Source organism: Hippocampus bargibanti, linkage group LG05 (genome assembly GCF_051943395.1).
Source record: "Hippocampus bargibanti isolate YZ-2025 linkage group LG05, ASM5194339v1, whole genome shotgun sequence".
Lineage (NCBI taxonomy): Eukaryota > Metazoa > Chordata > Actinopteri > Syngnathiformes > Syngnathidae > Hippocampus > Hippocampus bargibanti.
In genome coordinates, this window is record NC_142738.1 from 24828393 (window position 1) to 24852380 (window position 23988).

Sequence of the window (23988 nt, forward strand, 5' to 3'; positions counted from 1 at the left end):
AACATTTTCAATTGTCATGTATAATAAATTAGGTTTGAGACTTAAGATATGATAAGAAAGCCTTTATTTGTCCCATAATGGAGAAATTTGCAATCTCCAGCTGAAAATTTGAAGGGGTTGGGGATCTCAGAAAAAGAACTGTAACCAATACAGAATGCAGTATAAAATATACAATCTAGATCTAAGCATACGTATATGCAACTGCATGTATGCTGCATAAGGTGGCTGTGCTATTTACAATGTAAGTTGTAGGGTGATAGGTGATACAATAGGGTGAGTCCAGGTTTTCACGTGTTTATTTAGAACCCTGACCACAGTTGGTAGGAACGACTTGCAGTCATTTGAAAAATGTCAATAAACTATTAACCTCTGAAATTAAAATTAAGAATCCACCAGTTTGTTGCGCGTGACATAATATAATGATGAAACAATGAAACATTTATGTATTTGGTTTCACTGTCATAGGGAGTGACTATATCGGAAGAAGGCTGCTGAGCCCTGAACTGCCAGGCAGGAGACCGAGAGGAAGACCAAAGAGGAGGTTTATGGATGTTGTCAAAGAGGACATAAAGGTAGCTGGTGTGAGAGAAGAGGATGCACAAAACTGGGTTAGATGGAGGACACTGATTCGCTGCCATGAAGGGAAAAGCAGAAAAGAAAAAAAGACGAAACCTTCAAGGGGAGGTGGCCCATGGCAAAAATTAGTGTCGACCCACAAATTAGGGCCAGGGACAAATATCAAAACATTGTTCAATAATAACTGCAATTTCCACAAGAGCAGCACTATTAAAACATTTAGATTTTATAAGTGCATGTTTAATTTATTACGTGCAAATACTCTCATGGAAATGGCTGTTTCACAGAATCTGAGAAATAAAGTAGAAATACACCATGGCTGCTATCTATTGACTAATATAATTGTGGCTTTTCAGTCATCAAGGGGCTCGTCTGCTTCCTATTGAGAGCCAGGTGGAGGGGCAAAATGTGTGTATGCTTGTGTGTGTGTGTGTGTGGGGGGGGGGGGTAATAAAATCCACTCTGGTAATTCTGCCGTGACCTTTTTCAGTCACTTCCTTGAATCCATATCATTAGCTGCTCCTGCCTCAGCATGCACTGAGCAGCTTTCCGCGTATTTAAGGCAAACGCATGTCTTGCCTCAGATGCTTTTTTCCCCTCAATCTTTCAGTTTGACATGGGAAGCATGTAAAAATAGCACTTATATAGGTAATACAGTTCAGCCCCCTCCCCTGCTAATCTGCTGCTCACCAAAGACCAATATGGTCAACCAGTAAAACGATTTTGCAATACTCCAGTGAAGCAGAGCCATACGTTCCAACAAGCTCCTTCTGTTCGATCAAACAAATACTTCATGACTGTTCAAAAATGTCATCCATGACCAGCCGTGTCAGGTAATGCCATGTTTATGCGCATCCATTTAAAAGGCTAATTTAAAGCTACAGGTTAAAGGTCCCAAACAAAAAAAAGCTTCCTTCAGCTCGTTGCCATGTTTTCTACTTATAATTGTTGTTGGAGAAAGGGTGAAAATGAAAGTACAACAAATTGTATGGGTCATATTTATTTGAAGGTCACCACCGCATTGCGCTTGGAGAAAGGGGGACAAAGTAGAAACATTTAGGATTGTGGCCTTTTCTGGATTACATTGCTTGTGCTGTTCCCATGACGACCACAATTAGAAGAGACTAGGTTACCAGGCAACCATAGCAACCAACCAAGGTGAAAATGAAAGCGCCGGCTTTACCTGTTTCTTTGGAGTAGGCTAGTACAATGGGATTGAAATTGGGTGCTTCACTTGCATGACATATTTCATTTCATGTCAGCATTTGTTTGCTTTTCTGCTCCGACAGTCGTTCAAAATCAAGCGGTGCTCATAGGATGATTGCGGCAAAACAGCACTAGAGTAAAAACCACACAATAGATGTAGACAATACATTTTCCCCGCCAATCTTTCTTTGTGGACTAAACAACAGATGATGTGTCCTATTTGAGGGCCTGCTGCGTGAGCTTTCTGTAATTAGATGATTATCACAGCGTGTTGTCAAACATCAGTTTACACAAACAAATATAATGACAATGACATAACATTGCCTCCGCTAATAGCAGGAAATCATATCTTGGGTTTCACATCTCGACCAGATTGTTATCGTGTTGCCAACTGATCTGGCATTGTCTCGCCACTTTTTACATGGCCATCATCTCCTTTCATTTGTCCACCGGTGAATGATTCTTGTGTAGCCCTAAAGAGCCATTGCGCAGTCTTCCGGACTTGCGCGCACACACAGCTCACAGGTTCAGTGTGGTGTGTAACCAGAGGCTAAAACCGAAAGGAACACTTAATCCCTCAGCACCTGCTCCTCGTAGTACCACTGTGACCCCTTGCAGCTGGACGGACATGTGCCTTCATGCCTTTTGTTACGCACGTTATGTATCAGCAACATGGCATTCATGTCAGAGGTGTTGGAAGAGGTATACAGCGAGCGGAGGTGTGTCAAAACATTTGCATATTTGTGAATACATTCTGAGTGCTTAATGTTGCTTCTGAGTCAGTGCGTTTGTTTGCAGGCTGCCATAATACAATACTGAGTCCACAAAGCCACTTGTTGTTTTGGAAATGCTGACCCCATGTACAGTAGGAAGGGGTAGTTATTTGATCTGCTTCTGAGTATCAAAGTTAGAAATAGAAAAAAATACATTGAGTTTTACGATTGTTTTAATAGATATAAAAAGGCACTGTCAAGCATGAAGACCATCCACCATAACTTAATTTGAGGGTTTTTGCTGAATAAAAAAAGGTTTCTGTCCAAGATTTCTCAGTAGGTGGTGTAACATGCTCAGTGAGCCCATTTTACGAACGTGAGGAACATCAAGATGGCCATGACAACGAAGCGGCAGTGCATCCTGAACGAATCTATCCAGCAGTGCATGAAGGCAGAACAGAAAAGTCGTAATCTTTTCTTTGCCAAACTTCTCCGGTAACCTTTCTCTCAATTCATATGCCAATACTACCGCTGTGAAATCATACGAATCCCATTAAAATCCCATGCCGCTAACTGCAAGGAGAATAAATGGTTCTCACGCAGAACAGAACATTAAGTCAATCATGAAATATCAAGGCAGAAAAAAAACATTCCCCTTTCCTTCATTTTGCACATTGAACAACAGAGAGTCAAAAAGACCGTACACTTTTTGACAAAAAGCTTTCCCAACATAATTGTAGACCGTAAACATACAAGTGCGTACAAAAATAATACACTTTCTTTCACACTGAACTAGACAGACTGTGTCCAGCAATCAGTTGTTTATTGTTAAATCAGTCTTTTCTTTTTAAACATTCTCGATTTAAATAAGCCAAACACAAATACAATATTTTAAAGAAGAGTGTTCAGTTTATTATGATAAAACACACACAGAGATACACACATACATACATACACACACACACACACACACACACACACACACACACACACACACACACACACACACACACACACACACACACACACACACACACACACACACACACACACACACATATATATATATATATATATATATATATATATATATATATATATATATATACACATATATGTATATATATATATATATATATATATATATATATAAAAACAACCCATGTAAAAAAAATAATTGAAATGTCTTTTCCCCATTCTATAAAATGATGTGCTCGTGGTACCATGCGATGTTCAATTACCAGTATAAACAATCATGATTCCTCTTGAAAGCTCAATTAGAGACAGTTTCCAAGTACTCTCTTGCACAACTCCATCTCCACTTGAGTGTTACTTCTCCATCTTTAAGTGTTCTGGCTAGGGGGAGGTGGCAAAGTTGAGCCCTTACAACAAAGAAAAAGGCCAACTGACCGCCGAACAAAGGGTGAGTGGGGTGTAAACAGTTTGTACCTAAAAAGGGATGTTTAAAATATGTCCTCCCGTTCCTCATGCATAAACATGCCTCATGTGGAAGTTGACCACATACTCAGCATTCGTGCGCTGGACAGAAATGGCAAAAGGTTCGAAAGGGTGGAAGGTAAAAGCCACCAAACGCCGCACAGCGTGGTTGACCGGCCGTCCAAGCAAACCCGCCTGGATCTTGAACTTCAGGAGGCCAGAGTCACGTGCATAGAACCTGGTGTGTGTGTGACAAGACACTTTTGTTAATATCATTTTGAACCCCAGCTGCAGCTTCTTCCTTGCTTGTAACTCACCTCAGATTGAAATGAATGGCAATGTTATTAATTGGTTCCATCAACACATACATGATTTTTCTTGAGTATACGTAGGTGTGCACTGCTATGGGAAATTAAACAAAAGTCACATTCAAATCATTTAAGCAAGCTAGCGCCTTTTAATACGCCGTGCTGTGTGGCTGTGAAAATACAGGAAGAAAAAAAAGCACTACAAGATTATATTGTAAAATGCAACAGAACCCTGTCTTATCAATAAAATGGAATGCAAGGAAAGAAGCTTCTTAATTGCTGTATTTTTCCTCATCACTTTCTGAGATTTTAATTTTGATTGTACGCCCCTCCCATGGTTTAAAACCACAAACAACCACAACAAACTCAGAGCGCGTTGAAACTCTGAACTGATGGCGACGGGATGTCTTGAAGTTTCCTGCTGCTAACTTGGAGTGAAGTGTCTGAAGCTCACCGGTAAGCACAATTTTTGCTCGCTGTTAGAGTAAAATTGACCGAGTGGTGGGCTGAAATTGGGGTGCTTTATGTTTAAAATTTCCCCCCAATTTGATCACTACCTGATTGGGTGGTCGCCGCAGGTCTTTGGCCTCTCCATCACGGACACCCACTTATCGTCATAGCTGAATAGTGACAGATCGAGGTAAGGGCTACTGCTGTAGGATTGCGCACTAATCGGCAGCTGACCCAGCAGCCGGCGCACCGCCTCTGTATGGCCTCCGTATTTGGCATTCACAATAGTGTCTTTGAATCTGAGTCACAGACAGACAGACAGAGATGCGAATCAACACAGGGAAGTCACAGCAGTCTTAAATTTCAATCCTGCTATTTTAAAGTACATCACCGAAAACTTTTCACAGCAGTGTGTTTTCCCTTCATTGTACCTCCTTTGGACTTGTCGAGCGTAGTTATTTGAAGAAGCTGAACAGGGGAACTGGACCGCCTGGCTGTGCAGTGTGGCGTTTCTGAACAGGTCGCAGAAATTCTCAAACAGCTCCAGCAGCTGATCAGAAGTGTTCTCGAAGACGGCCAGCACCTCAGTCGACACCATGTTGTACACAACAAAGAAAGACGGCTGCCACAAAAAAGAAGAGTTTTTTTTAGGGGGCGGGGTGGGATTCGAGATACATTAAATGGAAAAATATTGACTGTAATAGTGAGCAGTGGGGGAAAAAAAAACAGCAATACTGCAGTCAGGAATGCCAAGAAGCCTTAAAATAATCTTGTGTACGTTTAGAAAATACATGTAAAAATGCACAGAAATACGGTTTAATTAAATTCTTCTGTTATCCTGAATGAGTCACAGGACTGAAGCAAGTCTTTAGAAGACACGGACGGCCCTTGGAGACGAGAAAAAAAGGAATCCTTTTCATCCAGCACAGACACAAAAGGCATGAGGCAATAGGAAAAATCCAACAAAGAACACGTGTGTGCGTGCACACAAGTGTGTGTACCTGTGAGGGGTCTGTGACCCTGAGCGTAACCACATCTTCACTCGTGTATTTAATAAAGAGATGATGCTCATCCAGCAGCTGCATCTTCCACATCCTTAGTCTCCTCAGCTGATCGAAAAACTGGAAAAATCTACCAGGAAGATTCACAATAATGTGAAAATAAAACCCAGCTGCCACCGTAAATATCTGTCAGATCATACTGCACGATCAATGTGTTGTTTTCCATTATTTCATGCAAAACTTAAAGATAATTGGTTCAGCTAATGAAAAAAAAATGGATGTACAAATCCAATTCCAGTGAAGTTGGAAAATTGTGTTAAACAGAAAAATAAAATGCAATCATTTGTAAATTGTGATCAACCTTTATTTAATTCAATGCACTACAAATACAAGATACAGTGAGACCTCAACTTACAAACACCTCAACTTACAAACTTTTCATCTTACAAACGTCAAATTTATGAAAATCAAACCTTATAATAAGCACTATTTTAATAATACACCCACCACGGCTGGCGAGTGATCTTCGGCGGAAGCACACGACCGAACAGCACCAGAGGTTAAGTTACCAACAGTCCTTATGGAAGGTGACTCTCCTTCCATAAGCCATCAACGACCATCAAAAAGGTAAATAAAACTTTATTTTACAGCAGTTTATTTCGTTAATTACAGTCCTCATGTAATGCGCCTCTCTTTCCAAACAGCAATTCCCTTTGACCTCCAACACCATTCCATCAAGCCATCAATGACCATCACAAATGTAAATAAAGTGACTTTATGATACAATGCAGTGTATTTCTTTCATTACAATACAATAGCACATTTATTATACATAGAAGGAGGTATGTTGTGTGTAGTTTTAAAGCTTATTTAGTTGCAAAGTATATTTTATGGAAACCCGGGAACGGATTATTCCCATTTTAATGGGTTCCTATGGGAATTTTTTTTTTAGATACACACTTTTCGCCTTACACACTCTGTCTGGGAACCAATTAAGTTCGTCAGTTGAGGTCTCACTGTACAGTATTTCATTTAGAAACTAATAAAGGTAATTGTGGTTTCCAAATAATCATTAACAATGTGGCTGCAACAATTTCCAAAAAAAGCCAGGACAGAGCGCAAATTTTTTTTTTGTCACTATGGGCCCTGCGATTGGCTGTCAAGCAGTTCACGGTGCCCCCCGCCTACTGACCAAAGAAAGCTGGGATAGACTACGGCATGCCTGCAACCCTCATCAGGATACGTGGATAACGAATGAATGAACAATGATGCAATTCCATGCAATTGGGTTTGAATGACAAATAAACGAAATATGACGTTGCGCCATTGCCACGCGTAATTAAAGAACTGTGTGGATGTGTTGTATTTATTATTATACTGTATTCCACAGGTGTCAAAGTTAAGGCCCGGGGGCCAAATCTGGCCCACCACATCATTTTATTTGGCCTGCAAAAGCAAATCAAGCATGTCAAGTGCCATGATGCTTGTTAAAGTACGAACCAACATGTCATTGTCGTATGTAAACCACATTAACAGTCAGTATTTTTGACCTCAGATTTGAAAACGAGTTATTCATTAATTTGTTGTGCGGTCTATATGTAACATGCGGAGAGGATTAAACATTCTAATGGTTTCCCCAAATTCATAACGGTCCTCAAGAGGATACCGTGACTACAATGTGGCCTGCGGCAAAAAAAAGACCTTGACACCCCCACTGTATGCAGTATGTTTACAACATCGAGGTCAAGTGGCTCGTTTAAATTTTAAATGTTTACTTTAAAATCACGTGTTTGGTCTCAAACCACGTTTGATTAAATATTTTGTATTTTATTAGTAATGAAAAAAGGCTTATTAAATAAATATGTTCTAGTTGAACAAAGAGAATGCTGATGTTGATTATTTTATTTTCTGTGAGAAATGTACAGAAAAAAACTTTTTTTGCAATTGTGCAGTATTGTAGAGCAATTTCAGGTTGTCATTGACTGATAATAGACCACTTGCAGAACTCCGGAATGCGCGGTGTGCCATGAGAAAGGGAATTTGTTTGAGTACCAACTTTTGAATGGGGTTCAACATAGAAAGCTATGATTTGGACAATTTCACCCGCTGTTAAGTTGAGTTTTTTTCATGAACCTCTTTTAAACTGCACAGTATGATCCTCTGGCACTGACCACGGCTTTGATAAGAAAATAAAAATGACAGCACATCACTCTGATTTTAAAGTTATTGCTTTGGCTTCCAGTTCGGTTCAGTATTGATTTTAAAACTCATTTTTTTTTCTTTTGTGTTTATGCCCCTACATGGGATCGCCCCGCAGTACTTGTCCGACCTGCTCTCGCCCTACACCCTGGCGCGTTACCCGAGGTCATCTGATCAATGCTTGCTTGCCATACCAAAATCAAAGGGAAAGCGTACAGGGAACCGCACTTTTTTAGATGCCGCTCCAAAATTGTGGGATGGCATGCCTCTGCACCCTAGAAAGGCTGATTCAATTTCTGTTTTAAAATCCTCCTTTGAAAAATGATTGTTTTTCGTCCGGCTTTCAATTGTAAGGGTAATGTTCAATTTATTTTTCAGTGTGTTATTTTCTAAAGGATTTTTTTTACATTTATTCTGATTAAGTATCCCTGGTGCTTTATTGAATTTCATGCATTTACTATATTGATGGGGACAGTCAGATACAGGAAGAGCGTTTTCATGTCGAATGAAGAAATTCAGGAACCAATTGTAAAGTGACCCATGTCACAGAAAATATTGTGGTCAATCAAAATAGAGCACTACATCTTATTTTCAGCATCCTTCATGATTAGTACAGTTCCTACTTTCACATAAAACAAGAAGTTTGAAGCAGCTTTAAAATGCTTGTTTCAAAATGTTGGTGCCGAAAAAGAAAAAAAAAGACGAAAAAGCCTAAATCTATACCTCCTTTTTGCAGTAGCACTGCCATCCTGTTCCGCCTTTCTCCACAGGTAGACCAGCAGCCTGTGCTTAAGAGAGTTGATGGTTTTGTCTGTGTAGAGACGCGGGACGCCTGGCTGGCTCTCAGCCTGAGTCTCTGTGTAAACGGCCGAAAGAGTCAAGAGGTCATCCTCATAACAGAACCTTCCTATGGTCCTGACATCCAGAAATGTTCCCTCTGGTGTCACCTGCAAAGTAAGGATAAAGATTTTGGGCTAGGTTACTGGATTTTCTTCCAAATTGCCCAATTGTATCTGCAGTTGATTGCTATGGGTTTTGCTATTAACTTGTAACAGTAGGTGTGTCATGCCAGAAAAATCATCAAAACAACCTGAAAGACATGTATCGTCTGCTGCTGGACCGACAGCACAGCCAGGATGTTTCTGTAGAGGTAGAGGCCCTGATTGTGGGACAGGATGATCTTGTCAAATTTAAAAGACCTGGTGTCACACAGTCTGCCCGTATGGAGGTCGATGATGTGGAGGGAATAGTCCTCTAAAGGGGAGCGAGGATTAGGAGTCACAGACTCGTTGTTGCGATAAACCTGTTTGCAGATAACAGCATATGTTGAACGATAACACATTGTAGAAAGTTTTATATACAGTGATCCCTCGCTACTTCGCGGTTCACTTATCGCGGCTTCAGTGCATCGCAGATTTTTTTCAGGGGGAAAAACGTTTTTTTTATTAATGGCATGCAAATGTGCAAACAAACAAAGTACAAGAAACAACACTGCAAACAAAGCAGAATAAAATCAAACACACTGGCTTTGAACAGCTCATGGAGCATTCTGCTTCTAGAAATTGAGCCATGTCGGTTTATAAAAATCGTCTTGCTAAAAAAATGAAAGAGTGCCAACAATGACCGATAACAATGTTATTCTCTCGGAGAAAAAGCGCAGCGGAGTCAGGACGAATAGGCGCAGCAGCAAAATAGTTTTACAACACCGTTCTTTAAACTATTAAAAAAAAAGGTTTTGTTTTTTGTTTCATTCTGCAGTATGTAGTTTGGCATTGTGTAAAAAAAAAAAGGTGACTACATTGTACTTCGCGGATTTCACCTATTGTGGGCTATTTTTGGAACGTATCTCCCGCGATAAACGAGGGTTAACTGTATATAAAACGTATTTACAGTCAAACCTCGGTTTTCGAACGTTCTCATCCCATTCGGTTTTCAACCAAAAATGTCATCTTTTTTATGCCCCGGTATACAACCGAAATTTGGTTCTCAACCAAACTGAGTGCATCTGAATGCATCACACGACTACCCTCCGCTTCCTTATACGTCACGTCTTCCTCATTGTGACCGACACATTAATATTGTTGTTGTTTTATTTTTGCGAAAATGCAGACATATTTGGTTAAGATCTCCTGAATAGTATGATTTTAAAGGAAGCAAAGGATGGTTCGAAAAGTTAGTGTGCCCTGTGTTTGCCCAAAGACAGCTGGGATAGGTGCCAACATGCCCCGTGGCAGACAGAAAATTGGTGAAAATAAAAGTTTGTTTTTATAGAATTTTACACATGACCTGCTCTATTATTAAGTTTTTATCCGGTTTATGCGATGAAATAGTTAAACAGTTGTTTTCTAGACTTTGAACGGATTAAGATTTTTTACATTGATTTTAATGGAAAGTGCTGTTTCGGTTTTTGAACAAATCGGTTTTCGAACAGGTTTCTGAAACGGATTATGGTCGAAAACCGAGGTATCACTGTATTTAATTGTTTTCCGGGCAATGAAGATCATTGATGCTGTACCTCAAAGAAATACGGTTGTGGCTCCTCGGGGACATACACAGCCGAGCCGACAATGACATAGCGGCAGTCATCGGTGAAGAGACTACATTCGCGGTTGAGGTGCTCTCCATTTGATGCCACATTAGTGACATGGAGCAAGGAGAAAAAACGTTCAAATAGGCGTCCACGGATGTTGAGGGAGCGCTGGTCATTGGTTGTTAAAAGAGTCTCACCCTCCTGGCCTCTCAGGAGGTCTTGGGCAGCTTGGCAGCCTTGGTATTCATAAATCTGCAAGATAAATGCTGGATAAATAATAAACAAATGCAGTAAGTGGTCAATAGCTTCTGACCGGCCGGTAGTCGAGTGGTTATCATGTCGACTTCATTGTGTTCAAATCCCGCTCTGGCCTCCCTGTTTGGAGTTCGCACGTTCTCCCCAGGCTTGTTTGGGTTTTATCCAGGTACACCGGTTTCCCCCCCACATTCCAAAAACATGCACGGAAGGCTTATTGAACACTCCAAATTGTCCCTAAGTGTGAGTATGAATGGTTGTTCGTTTCTGTGTGCCCTGCGATTGAATTGAATGAATGAATAAATGGCTTCTGACCAGCTCATATCAGTTTAGCACAAAGTTGAAAAAGAAACAAAACAAAAAATATACTGCGTGTTGTTACAATGTCAATTTTTTTGTGACAAAATAAATGAGACCAAGATAAATCATTTTAAAATTGTGTTAAAATGCCTTTCATGGCATGTACAATGTCATGAAAAGCATTTGCCCTATTTTCAAATAATTCGTTTTTTTTGTCCACACATTATTGTTTAAGATCAACAGCTTCTGATTTTTGTATTCTTTGCATATTGATTGCATACAATGGTTTCAGGTTATAAAACCTATTTTAATTGAACTCAGAGACTACACAAGGAAATATAAAATGCAGTTTGAAATAAATACCTATCTAATGTATGAATGCACAAATAAATCCAAAACTACCCGTTCCTATGTGCAGAAATAATTTGTTAAATCACAAAGTAGTTGTGACTAGCTGTGAGTTTTTTCACATGAAACAACCTAGTATCACATTTATTGAATCAAGAAATCACAAACATAGAATCCCTCCAAGTGAAATATATCTCAAGAAACAAATGCATCATGCCATGGTCCAAATAAAAGAAAGAACTTAGAATCAAAGTTATTGGAAGCTGTCAGTCTGGAAAAGGTGACAGACATTTCCAAGACAATGCAACTTCAGCAAACCACTGTCAGAGACATTATCCAAAAAATAGTAGATAAAACTGGGAACAGTGGCAACAATTCCTAGACTGGTCACCCAGTTGATATTGCTCCGGGCTTCGGTGGCTACAGTTCAGGTCAGTGTTCACAACTTTACCAAAGGGAAGATGCTGGCCAAAACTGGCATCCAGGGAAGAGTTCCCAGGCAACTATTATAAACTGACACAGACTGTGACCTCCCCTCTCGGTATCTGACATTTGCGCTTATATTACTTGGACAATGCATGACCAAAGAGGCTACCTGAAGAGGCACGAGAAGACTGGCTTGCGGAGAGTAACATGAAAAGTGGAGTGGACCCGGAGGGACTTGGAAGGTTGAGATGGACGGCGGATGGGTTAATGATATTTCTGATTTCAAAAGGCCCAAATGAACATGTGGGCTAGCTTATGGGAATGAATCTGGAGGCAAAGGTCACGGGCAGACAGCCAAACGATTTGCTCTGGGCAACAGTTCAGAGCAGAAGCCCAATATCTCTACCGCACTTGACGGTTGTGCTGTGATGCACAGGACCGGGCAGCTCTGACATGTCTCAAGAAGGATCACAGTGAATGTGGTGGACACAGACAAAGGGAAGAGCGAAATGCCAGTGGATGAGAGAATTTTCGGAAGTCAACCAAGGGAAGGTGGAGGCTCCAGGAGGGTGGATGGAGGGCCGAAAAAAATCTAAAGACTAACGTCAGACCCTGATTGGCTCTCTCTGTATGTCCACCGCAAGTCAACTTCTCAATGGCTTACAATAATAACAATAACAACAATAAGGTTTGAGAGCTGAGACTACATTCTGATTGAAATTCTGTGGATTTTACTTTTAAAAGGCTGCTAAAGCTCAAAAGCCCTTTAGTGTTTCTCTATGAAGGCAATTGTGCTATCTCCAGAGATATGAAAGAGGCTATGACTATTAACCAGTGTCTGACTAGTGACAGAAATACATTGACTTTAGTTGTTTCTTCTAAGGGTGGCCCAACCAGTGATATTTAGGGGCAATCCCTATTTCTAGAAGCCAATGTGTTTTCCCTCCCTGAATAACAAAATGAAAATCAAAAACTGCATTTTGAGTCATATTAAGTGTTTGATATTTAAATCTGAAAATCATGCAAGAAAAATGTAAATTAAGAAACGACACCTTTTCAAAAAACTGTAAACAGTCCCTTTAAAGGACAACCGACGTCACTTTTTTGTTTCCTAACTGACACAAGAAAAACGTTTTATAACATCTAAAATACCCAAAACACGCAGTATGATATTTTTAGTCAAATGCAAAACACCAATAAAAATGACTTAAAGTGACCCAAAACTACTTCAAAATGACCTCAGAAAGTTTCAGTTTCAGAAGGTCCTGCCCCCATGTTCGTGGTGTCACGGGAAGACGTCTTGCCTTGCTCGAGAATCAAAACAATGGCTTCAGATTTGGAGAATATGCTTTCTTGTTACTCATCCAGTTATGAATATGATTCAAATAGTTCTGAAGAAGAAAGCATACATGTTTTCAATCGATTAAATAATTTATTCCGTGTCATTTTGAGGCCTCAGGGGTGGGAAATCTCGCACCCAAAAAAGGCAGAACATGGCGACAAAGCCATTTAAGGAATTAATCAGCCCGTTTCCACAGGCTGATTAATTCCTTATATGGAGCTTTGTCGCCCTCTTCTGCCTCTTTTTGATCCTACACGAAGTTTTCAGACCAAAGTACAGTAAAATGCATTGCCGTGATGGAAGGACTGCTACAATGTGCCCTTTTTTCGGTCAGGGGCATTCCTTCAGTGACGTAACGTACGGACTCGTCACCAACTCAAAAACAAGACTTCCGGAATATTCAGAGCGAGTCTTAAAACGTAAAATATTGCTATATGTGGTGGAATCTTTGTAATATACGCTCAGTAGAAGTCATTTGAAGCCATTTTACAAATTATGGACACAACTTGTCCGGAGACGTTGGTTGTCCTTTAAGTTTTAAAGTGATCTATTATTGGCCATTCTTATTTTACCAAAGGCCAATGCTGATCCATTGATTGATTTTATAATGTGTTTATCGTCACAACGGTCATGGAAGTGCCAGAGCCAATCCTCGCTGTCAGCAAAAGATTCAGAACTGGTTGCCAGCCAATTGCAGGGCACACAGACGAACAAACATGCAAACTCACATTCACACCAACGAAAATTTTTGAGTCACCAATTAACCCGCCATGCATGTTTCTGGAATGTGAGTGAAAACTACTCTCAGAAAACCCGCACAGGAAGGCCAAAGCTGGAATTAAACCCTGCACCGCTGCACTGTGAGGCCAAGGTGCTTTACAGACACAACTGTGCCACCACAGAATATCGGTCTATCCCTAATTCGATTCTAGTGGTGTGTAAAAGACACGGTTATTTTCATGCTTGAATCAATAAATTTTATTTTACCTCCAGTGACGTCTGGTCAGATGAGAAAGCGATGAAGCACCGTCCATCAGGTGAGAACTTCCTCAGGAAACAAGGCGGCTTTTCCACATTGACTACCGTAAAGTTGGGAAACAGGTTCTGGTGGAAGCAGCGTACTCTGTACCAATGAGCTCCTGGTCGGCCCGAACAGACTCTACGATTCTCAAGACGATGGACTACATTTTGATTCTGGATCCGTCTGGGCTTCAGGGTGGGTGTGTCCTCGTCCATCACTTTGAAGTAATCACTGAAAGCTCTGCTTATTGGGTAGATGGTGTGGACAGCTGGAGAGGCCGAACAACTACATCATTGCCCAGCTACCTCATTGTTTAGGAAACACAGAAATGGAGAAACAGAATATCTGTCATGACATGCTGCTTTGAAATCACAACTGCAAAATTCCATCACAGACTATGATTACAGGGAAAAGTGATTTCTGAAAAACTTTCATGCACAGCACGTTTCAAGCTCTGCTCCTTATTTTCTACCAGGATGAAAAGCTGGACGATTCAACCTTTCAATTTTCCAAATGGAGAACATGCAAATTCCACACATGAAGGACTTTGCCCTGATTTGAACCGACAGCCACTGTAACAAGAGGCGTATGTACTAACCAGTCGATCAACGTGCAGCTTATCATCTGTAAATTTGTCAAAATGAAACACTAATTACATTTTCTTATCCAATATTTCCCCCTAAAAAAAAACAATAAAAAAACAAACCTGACCAAGGAGCATCAACATTTCTGAAAAGCCTCTAGATCAGGAATGCCCAAGTCTGGACCTCAAGAGCTCCCTATTCCCAGCCACATCCGATTCAACTATCCTCGGATCATTTGAAAGGAGCGTGTACAAAGTGTGAGACATCAAAAACAAGCTGGAGAGGGGCTCTGGAGGACCGGGCTTGGGCACCCCTGCACTTGAGTGCCATAGTGGCAACAGACGACACATGGTGCCTTTTTAAAGTCAGATGCCTGATGCTGCAAAACCAGCGGTGCAACATATCGGTCTGAAGCAAGGATAAAGGTTTCAGCAACAAAGGCATGTGATATAATAATTGCTCCCCCCCTCGCAAAAAAAAAAAAACAATCAAATGGAATAAGATAGATGCAATTTCAAACCTAACTGAGCTACCCCCAACAGATGCTTTTGTCAGAAACTATGAGGTTATCAAAGAGACTCAGTGTCCGAGCAGTTAGTCTGCCTCATATTTCTGAAGTTTCAGATTTGAATCTCTTCTCCAGCCTTCCTTTATGAAGTAGGTTTTCTCGTAGTTTTCCCGCTTTCACCGCTACATAAGAACATAATTGTTGACAACTTACGGTAGTGTCAGAAACAAGTTGTTTCTGACAAAAGTAATATTCAACAAAAGATGGAATGAAAATTAACCAATGAAATTTGACATTGCTTCTAAATTGTGGTTCAAGAAAATGATTAAAAACAACCCCTAAAAAGACCTCATAAATCAAGCCTGTACAAAAATGATCTGACAAACAAAACACTGAAAATAATTTGCTCTCTTCAAACTGGTAATCAATCAGTCAGTCGACCTATGTAAAGGGTGACAAGTAGTCACTTTCTTCTTCTTTTTCTTTCGGCTTTTCCCTTCACGGGGTCGCCACAGCAAATCAGTGTCCTCCATCTTTAGAGGTTTGATCCGCATGTTTGTTTTGGCCAAGCTTTTACGTCGGATGCCCTTCCTTACACAACCCTCTGTATTTATCCGAGCTTGGGACCGGCACAAGAAGACTTATGTCCATTTGTGGCTACAGAACAAGCAACTCGCTCAGTAAAAGGCTCCCAAACACAAAATGGTCATCGGCACAGCAACATTCAAACTTTGATTTTGGTAAAGATAGACCAGAGGAAGCGGAGGAGGGAGTTGGCTCAGCAAATGAGACAGAAAATTATAGTCAAGCAAATTAAAGGTAAAGGTCCAACCATCTCCAAGCAGCTTGATCTTTCTGTGACTACAGTTACACAGACTTAAATGTCCACGGTACTGTAACTGACCTCCCTGGAGATAGCTGCAGCAAAACTGATGACAAATTAAAGACACTTTACAATAGTGACAAAAGAGCCCAGAGCAACCACCTGAGAAAGCAAAGATGAACCCCAAGGTCAAGACACATTCGAGACAATTGGGATCAGATTCACTTCCATGACCATTGTAACTAAACAAAATAATCGTATTTCTCGAAATATTGTATTATTTATCCACGATTGATTATGCATCAATAAATCTAATTCATGTAATAAGGCCGTGTTCAGTGTACAGTAATAATAATAATAATAATAATACATTTAATTTATAAGCACCTTTCAAAACTCTCAAGGACACTTTACAGTCACGTATTTTTTCTTTTTGTGCGGGTGAGCAGCAGCAGCCATTCGCGCCAGCGTTCACTCTACCCGTCGTCGATGTGCATAGATAATTGTAGCTCTTCTTGACATAAAGGTTTCTGCAGAGCCCCAAGAAGGTTCAAAATTGCCTTATACGAAACAGGAAAATGTTCACAGGACATTGAAATAAAACTGCTAAAAGTTCCGTGCGCAATTATCTTGAACTGAAGAATATAGTGTTAATGTTTTAATTACACGCATTGAAGACATAAATGGAAGGATGTGAAATTATGTACTTCATTAATCAAAGGCATTCTCCTTTTTACATCTTATTGTTAAATTAGACATGGAGGTGTTTGAATTGTGCAAAACCTGCAGAAAGGTTTTGCACATTAAAGAGGGCTTTTAGCCATCTTTTATGAATTTAAAGCTTAAGTGTGAAGTAAACGTGGCCAACCATATTTTCTGTAATACTTACAGCTTAAACTACTCGTAGGGTACTTTTGTGTTGGTAGAACCAACACAGGTTAATAGTTACAGCCAATGTTCCCTCTAAGCTGCACAAAATAAAATAAAACAGAAGCGCATTACTTAATATCTAATTTTAGAACTGATATAATCTAGTTAATTAGACCAAATATATATATATATATATATATATATATATATATATATATATATATATATATATATATATATATATATATATATATATACAGTAAAGTCTCGTTATATCGATATCCAAGGGAGTCCGAAAAAATATCGATATAACCGGGACTATCGATATATCCGACCCTGTTTGCATGTAAATTTCTCCGTGCGTGCATAGAAATAGTATCGATATAACCGGGACTATCGATATATCCGATATCGATATAACGAGACTTTACTGTAGTACCATTTCGCAATGTAACTCAATGAGTGACAGGTGTCCAGCCAATAATGCCGTACAGTTCATACGATACGCAGCCAATCGGAACAGAACGGCGCAAATGTGCCCTGCCCATAGGTACACATCTGATGTTACTCACAGCGGTCGTCAGTGTGCTCAGGAAGCTTGTGTGTCTGCTCAGACACATGAAAAATTTGAGGGAACATTGGTTACAGCAGTGCCTGAAATAAAGTCTGCGGACGCCCGGGGCGTGCAACTTTTACATCGGGCGTACAACTTACAGAACGTCTACGCCCGGGTGGCCGACAACTTTTTCAAGGAAAAAAAAAATGACAGATTGTTTTTTTTCAAATCAAACCTTTGCTTTATTCCGATTTCAAATTTTGTTTGTTTGGCAATTTGCATACTCGGCAGCCAATCAGAAGCCTGCATTGAATAACTTCATGCTTCCGGGTGCAATTGCATATCATTTTCCAAAGTAGACGCACAGAGAACACAAGTAAAATGGATACGTGGTTAGGAATCAAGCCAAAACCTCAGTCCCAGAAGAAAGATTCAAAAGAAGCTAACAAAATTTATGACGCTACAAAACGTAAACGTACATTGAAAGCATCGTGGAAAGAGGAGTGCGCGTGGCTTGTAGCAGACGGCGCAACGCAAATATTGCACTATGGCTGGGGAGGCAACTTTTGAGAGTTGTCTGCCCTGGTGTCCGGTAACCTTTTGTCAAGCGTTTCAGACACTGGTTACAGCCATGAAAATGCACTTAAAAACGAAAATACTCTTGTTCAGCAATCTCTGGCGAGTGACATCATTCAAAGAGCTGGCATTCAGCCATTGGGCTGTGTTGTTGATCATCTCGTTACCTCCTCTTTGCTATTGTTAGAGATATTAAACTAATGCTGCACGGCACCGAGGCGTGGTTCACATTCAAGGAAATACTTGTTTGAGTGGCTAAAAAAATGAATAGCACTCATAAATGGACCTAAAAATTTGAACAAAATCTTAGTGTTTGTAACAAAGAACACGCATCAACATTTAAATTATTTTTTAAAATAAAAAATTACAACAAACAATAATACTGTAATAACAATATTCATTCATTCATCTTTGTAAAGCCTTTAACCCTCATATTTTGTTGAAAAAAAAAATCACGCTGATGATGTTGTGGGTCTTTTTTACCCATATTTAAAAATCCACATAAAACAGTCAAGTAGGTGACATCAGCAACAACTGTTTCTGAGATTTTATAAACATTCTTGAAAAGAGAGACAACATATTTTCTATGTTTTTTGTTTTTGGTTTATCGTTCACACCATAGTTTTGCTTTTTTTGAATGTTGCTGTGTCGATGACCATTTTGTGTTTGGGAGCCTTTTACTGAGCGAGTTGCTTGTTCTGTAGCCACAAGGGGACATTAAATCTTCTTGTGTCTGTCCCAAGCCCGGATAAATACAGAGGGTTGTGTCAGGAAGGGCATCCGACGTAAAAGCTTCGCCAAAAGAAACACGCAAATCAAGCCTCTGAAGATGGAGGACACTGATTCGCTGTGTCAACCCCCTGAAGGAATAAAGCCGAAAGGAAAAGAAGATTCATTCATCTTCGAACAGCGTTATCCTCATTATTGTTTTAACGGGTGCTGAAGCCAAACCAGCTGTCTTTGGGCACTAAGCAAGGGACACCCTGAATCACTAATTTTACTGACAGATTACAGGTAACATATACTGTAGTTAATATTTGTTGAATTTCAATGCCAATGATCAATACACTAGAGAATTGAGAGATTCACTTAAACATTGTTTTTGCAGCAACATAACCACTATAGGCGGCCTGGTAGTCGAGTCGTTAGCACGCCTGCTCCACAGTGCAGCGTTTGTGAGTTCAAGACCCGGTCCGGCCTCCCTGTGTGGCGTTTGCATGTTCTCCCCGGGCCTGCGTGGGTTTTATCTAAGTCCTCCGGTTTCCTCCCACATTCCAAAAACATGCACGGCAGGCTGATTGAACACTCCATATTGCCCCTAGGTGTGCCCGAAGATGGCTGGGATAGGCTCCGGCAGTCCCCCCGCCCGGCAATGCCATTCAACAAACAAACAAACAAACAAACAAACAAACAAACAAAAAACGATACTACCATTGCTATGATATTTTCTGGGCGAATATATCATCCACAAAAGTTCACAAGACCCTCAAATGAGGCTCTTGCGTGTTTCAGAGGTGACTAGATGCTTTATGGTTTTATTGCATGACGCGTTTTCCATTATAAGTGGACAATGTGGGAAAATATCTTATGTGACAACATAAGAGGTGAAAAGAACATTGGTTCATTCCAATGCAAGTTTTTTACGAAATACACCAAATCAACGAAAACTTCCCATCGCTTCCACGTTGCCCTCGCCGTCAAACAAACAAACAATACGGCTTTTGCAGCTGCATCGCTTACTCACCGGACTATTGGCATCTTCTACTAATCCGATACGGCGGCCAAAGTTAAGTTCGCGAACCAAGAACCTTAAAGCGAACAACCGCGAAGCTCAACATAGAAGTCCTACAAATTCAACGGAATAAAATAAGTCTCGAGTTCGAGAGCGCTGCTGAATGCAGCTCTTGTCTTCAAGCAACAAATCGCTGTTTGTTGTAAGTTGCGTTGTTGTGGAAAGAAGAAGAAACGGAAAAGGGAGAAGAAGACCATACAGATTGGTTGCATTGGATCTTTTTAGACAGCGCCACTATTTTATCATCAGGGTCAAAGAAGAACTACACTGAGTAGCATGCATGACCCTTGATTCAAACTGTACAGTGTGTGTTATTTGTAAAATTCACAATTTTCTTTTACCATTCCTTACGGCTGGCCAAGGTTAGCGGCGGGGGGAGGTGCCCCCGTCGCACGGAATGCCGCTCGACACTGGGGTGGCTGGGGTGCGCCCAGATGATGGGTGCACCGTCTCCTGTTACCTACACTGCATGCGTATCAGACTCGGTGCTAACTGACCTGCAAACGACCTGATTCTGGGTCAGGGTGTCGTAAGTAGCAGAGCAGCTCGATCGCTACGATCTATTGAAAGTCATCCCTCGAGTCATCCCTCGATCCAAACACAGACGTATTCCAACAATAAATTAGACTAACTTTTTGAATTTATCATTTAGAATTTATTTAACATACATGTTAAGTTTCAGAAATCCTAAATTGGGAGAGATCGTACTCGCTACTGTGTGGTGCGTGTTAAAATAATGTGAGCGTTACAAAAGTGTAAATTAGTAGACATATATGCGGATCAAACCTCTAAAGATGGAGGACACTGATTTGCTGTGGTGACCCCTTGAAGGGAATAGCCGAAAGGAAAAGAAGAAATGCTTTCATTATTTATTTGTACATTCAATTAGTATAAAAATGTATTTTATTTTTTACAATTTCTTTTGTTTCACCTGACAAATGAACTGTCTGTATTGCAGTGACGTGCGGTGAGGTTCAGGGCTGGTGAGGCACTGACGTCATCATAGTAAGATTTACAAACATATGAACTCTACAGAGTAGTTTATTCACCATTTGATTGGCAACAGTTAACGTATTTTGTTTAAAGTTTCATGTCAGCATTCTTTATATATACAAACTGTAGCATATAAAAAAATAATTAAAAAAACGATTTTATCGTGTTACCTTTACTTGTAAATGAAGTCCATGCGCCGCTCCTTCTGAAGACAGGCATCGATAACTTCTTTGTAGAAGCCTTCCTTATCTTTCTTCAGTTTTAAAAGTCTCTCTGTCTCAACGGAGATCACTGCCAGTGAAGAAAGTCGTCCTTGATCAGTCCTGTTCCGACTATATGTTTTCAGTCTTTTCAGTGCTGAGAATGACAATCTCGTCTACTTCTACAGCAACAAATGGGGCTGCGCCGATCTCCTTTTTAATGTCAATTCTAATGACATCACCAACTGCTTCAATTAAATCGTTCTGTATTCTGTTTCACAGGCCAGAAAATAGAGTGGATGTCCCAAAATGACTCGCTAGCGGCTAGCCCAGGCATGGGCAAACTACGGCCCGCGGGCCACATACGGCCCGTTAGGCTTTTCAATCCGGCCCGCCGAACTTGCCCAAATTATAGTACAAACAGTGTCTAAAACTCATGACAAAAAGCTAGCGAACAACAGGGCAGATAACTGAAAAGTTGCCTGCCCCATTTCTCCCAACTTGAAGCAAAATGAGACCAATCCCATTAAGAAACATTGTCACAAAGTATAAAGTTTTTTTTAAATCAAGAATGCACCAACTACAAATGCTACCTTGCTTAATTTACGGCAAATGCGCATGGCTGTAAATTTTGCTACAGTAGTCGATTGTCATTGTGGTGCACAATGCAACGTTTGCATTGATTCCTACGAGCCACTAAGCCCCTTTCATAAGTCTCACGTACACTTTACAGTCACGGTTTAATGTAAATTTACGTTTTGTAGCGTCACATATGTTGTTAGCTTCTTTTGAATCTTTCTTCTAGTTTGAGGTTCTGTGCATCTATTTTGGAAAATGACATGCAATTGCACGACTTTGTAACGCTTGCGAAAGTCCGGAAGAAAGAAGCAGGCTTCTGATTGGCTGCCGAGCCGAGTATGCAAATTTCAACTGCAGGTAGTCTATGTTTGTGTGCTCGGCGACGGTACACGTGTTTTGTTAGCGCGTGAAGGCGAGAGCGTCAGTGAGGAGTTTGTTGAGCGCGCGGTCAGGACAAACCATCTATGATTTGGCGGAATTTAACACAAGTAGGTATTATTGAGCTTGAATATTTCGTTGTGTAATAATATGTTTTGAATGTTGAAAGTGATTCCATTTTTCAATAAATGTTGATTTCTTTGCCCCTTCGATGGAAACTTAAAAACAGACGCAATCTTGATAAATCACAGTGCATATGTTATTTTAATCTATTTCCATTTCCTCCTCCAAGTATCTGCGAAATAGTTTGTAAATGCCATATCTTGCATATTCCTTGAGACAAATTTATTAACTGATCAGGGATATTTTTCACATTTGAAAGACAGTTAATAAATTGGGTTGTAGTGTTTTTACTGTGCTATGAGGTTTGTACATACTACATTTAAAGGACAACCGGCACCATTTTTTGTTTTTGTTTCCCACTGACATCAGAAAAACGTTTTATAGCATCTAAAATACCCAAATCAGGCAGGCTGATATTTTTAGTTAAATGAAAAACACCAATAAAAATGACTTCAAAATGAATCCGGAAATGGCCAGTTTCAGAAGGTTGCTCGAGAATCAAAACAATGGCTTCAGATTCGGAGAAGATGTTTTCTTGTTCTTGTTCTTCTGAAGAGGAAAGCATAAATGTTTGCAATTGATTCTAGGAGTCCTCCCATATCAATTCGAGCCGTCAATGACAGCAATGTAGCACCCAGAAAAAGCAGAAGATTGCGCCCAAGCTCCGTTGGAAATGGGCTGATTTGTCAGCTGGGAATTTGTGTCAGCGAATATCAAATAGTTGTCTTGGTGCAACACACAACGATTCACCATGGCGTTATTTATGTGTTTTCCTTCTAATTTCGCCATCAACACGGATTAACATGAAGTTTTCAGACTAAACAAAGTACCCAAAATGCATTGTATGTCGCTTTCTCGGTCAGGGCGGTCCAAACGTGACGTCACATGGGGATCGTCATCAACTCGAAAACAAGACTTCATATATTCAGCGCAAGTCTTAAAACGTAAACTATAGCTATATGCTGTGGAATCTTTGTAAAATACGCTCAGTCGAAGTCATTTGAAGTGATTTTATAAATTATGGACATAACTTGTTCGGAGTATTTCCGGCCCAAACACTCCCTCCAAATGCTCCTGGCCCGGCCCCTCTGTCAAATTTTAGAACCCAATGCGGCCCGCGAGTCAAAAAGTTTGCCCACCCCTGGGCTAGCCTGTCATCTTTCTCAGCGAAAGCATGTAATAGTTCAACATAGTTGCCACGATTAGCAGAGCCTTTACTTTCATCATTTCCACGAAATGCCAGCTGTTGTTTGGCAAGGAAGCAGGTGGCATTGATGAGATCTTTTAAAATCTCCCGGTTCTCCTTTACCTTAGCATTGTGGATGCTGATGTTGAGTCTTCGCTCATGTTTGATGAGGCTCCGTTGTAAAATTTTTCAGGTCGCAATATCCCATTTGAGTCCAGACATTGTCACAAGTTGAGAACAGAAGGCAGGAAAGGCAGAAAAGGCGGTTTCTTGCTGCACATCCACACAGCCAGCCTTTTCGTGTGTACCAGTCCGCCTGAAAAAGAGCGAGTATTGTGTCCCATTGTCTGAAGCAAACCTTTTAGCTCCTGTGTTGGTCTTCCTTTAATTATTACCTCCTGCTTCGATTGAAAGTCCAGTTTAGAAAATTCTTTCAATTTAGATATGTAATCCTCCATTCTGAAAGTGAGGCCAAGCAACACGAAGAAATGACTGCAGGGTTGCACTTTACTTGCTGTTTACTGTAGCTTGCTGTCCCTAATTCTATTATTCAGCAGACGTGGAGTCGGAAGTATCTCTGGAATCACAAGCGCCCCCTGTCATGAGGCGGGAGAACTATTTGCCTCACCTACGCACAGCGTTTTGATAAAAATAAAACAAAATAATAATAATGTACAATGACTCTACATTATATACACCAGCTAAACT

At 40.4% G+C, this 23988-nt stretch overlaps 1 protein-coding gene across 2 annotated transcripts; it reads right to left on the minus strand.

The window, feature by feature from the left end:
• Positions 1–3653: 3653 nt before the first annotated feature.
• Positions 3654–19966, minus strand: det1 (DET1 partner of COP1 E3 ubiquitin ligase). 2 transcript variants are annotated; one of them, XM_088997445.1, is made up of 9 exons: positions 19774–19966; positions 14079–14413; positions 10406–10672; positions 8981–9193; positions 8614–8837; positions 5692–5821; positions 5122–5312; positions 4798–4989; positions 3654–4170 (listed from the first exon to the last, which is right to left on the minus strand). In XM_088997445.1, exons 2-9 carry the CDS (start codon positions 14325–14327, stop codon positions 3981–3983), a joined length of 1656 nt encoding a protein of 551 aa, XP_088853571.1. In that variant the 5' UTR covers positions 14328–14413; positions 19774–19966; the 3' UTR covers positions 3654–3980. The 2 variants fall into 2 exon arrangements, with proteins under 2 accessions (XP_088853571.1, XP_088853572.1); XM_088997446.1 differs by having other exon boundaries at positions 4029–4334.
• Between the last annotated feature and the right edge of the window lie 4022 nt (positions 19967–23988).

What these genes read in the sequence shown, in the direction of transcription:
- det1 (XM_088997445.1), bottom strand. Translation starts at nt 14,327, where the DNA reads ATGGACGAGGACACACCCACCCTGAAGCCCAGACGGATCCAGAATCAA. An exon ending in CACAACCGTATTTCTTTGAG is followed by an intron (nt 9,194 to 10,405) that starts GTACAGCATCAA and finishes ATCTGCAAACAG; the next exon opens with GTTTATCGCAACAACGAGTC. An exon ending in AGACGATACATGTCTTTCAG is followed by an intron (nt 8,838 to 8,980) that starts GTTGTTTTGATG and finishes CTTACTTTGCAG; the next exon opens with GTGACACCAGAGGGAACATT.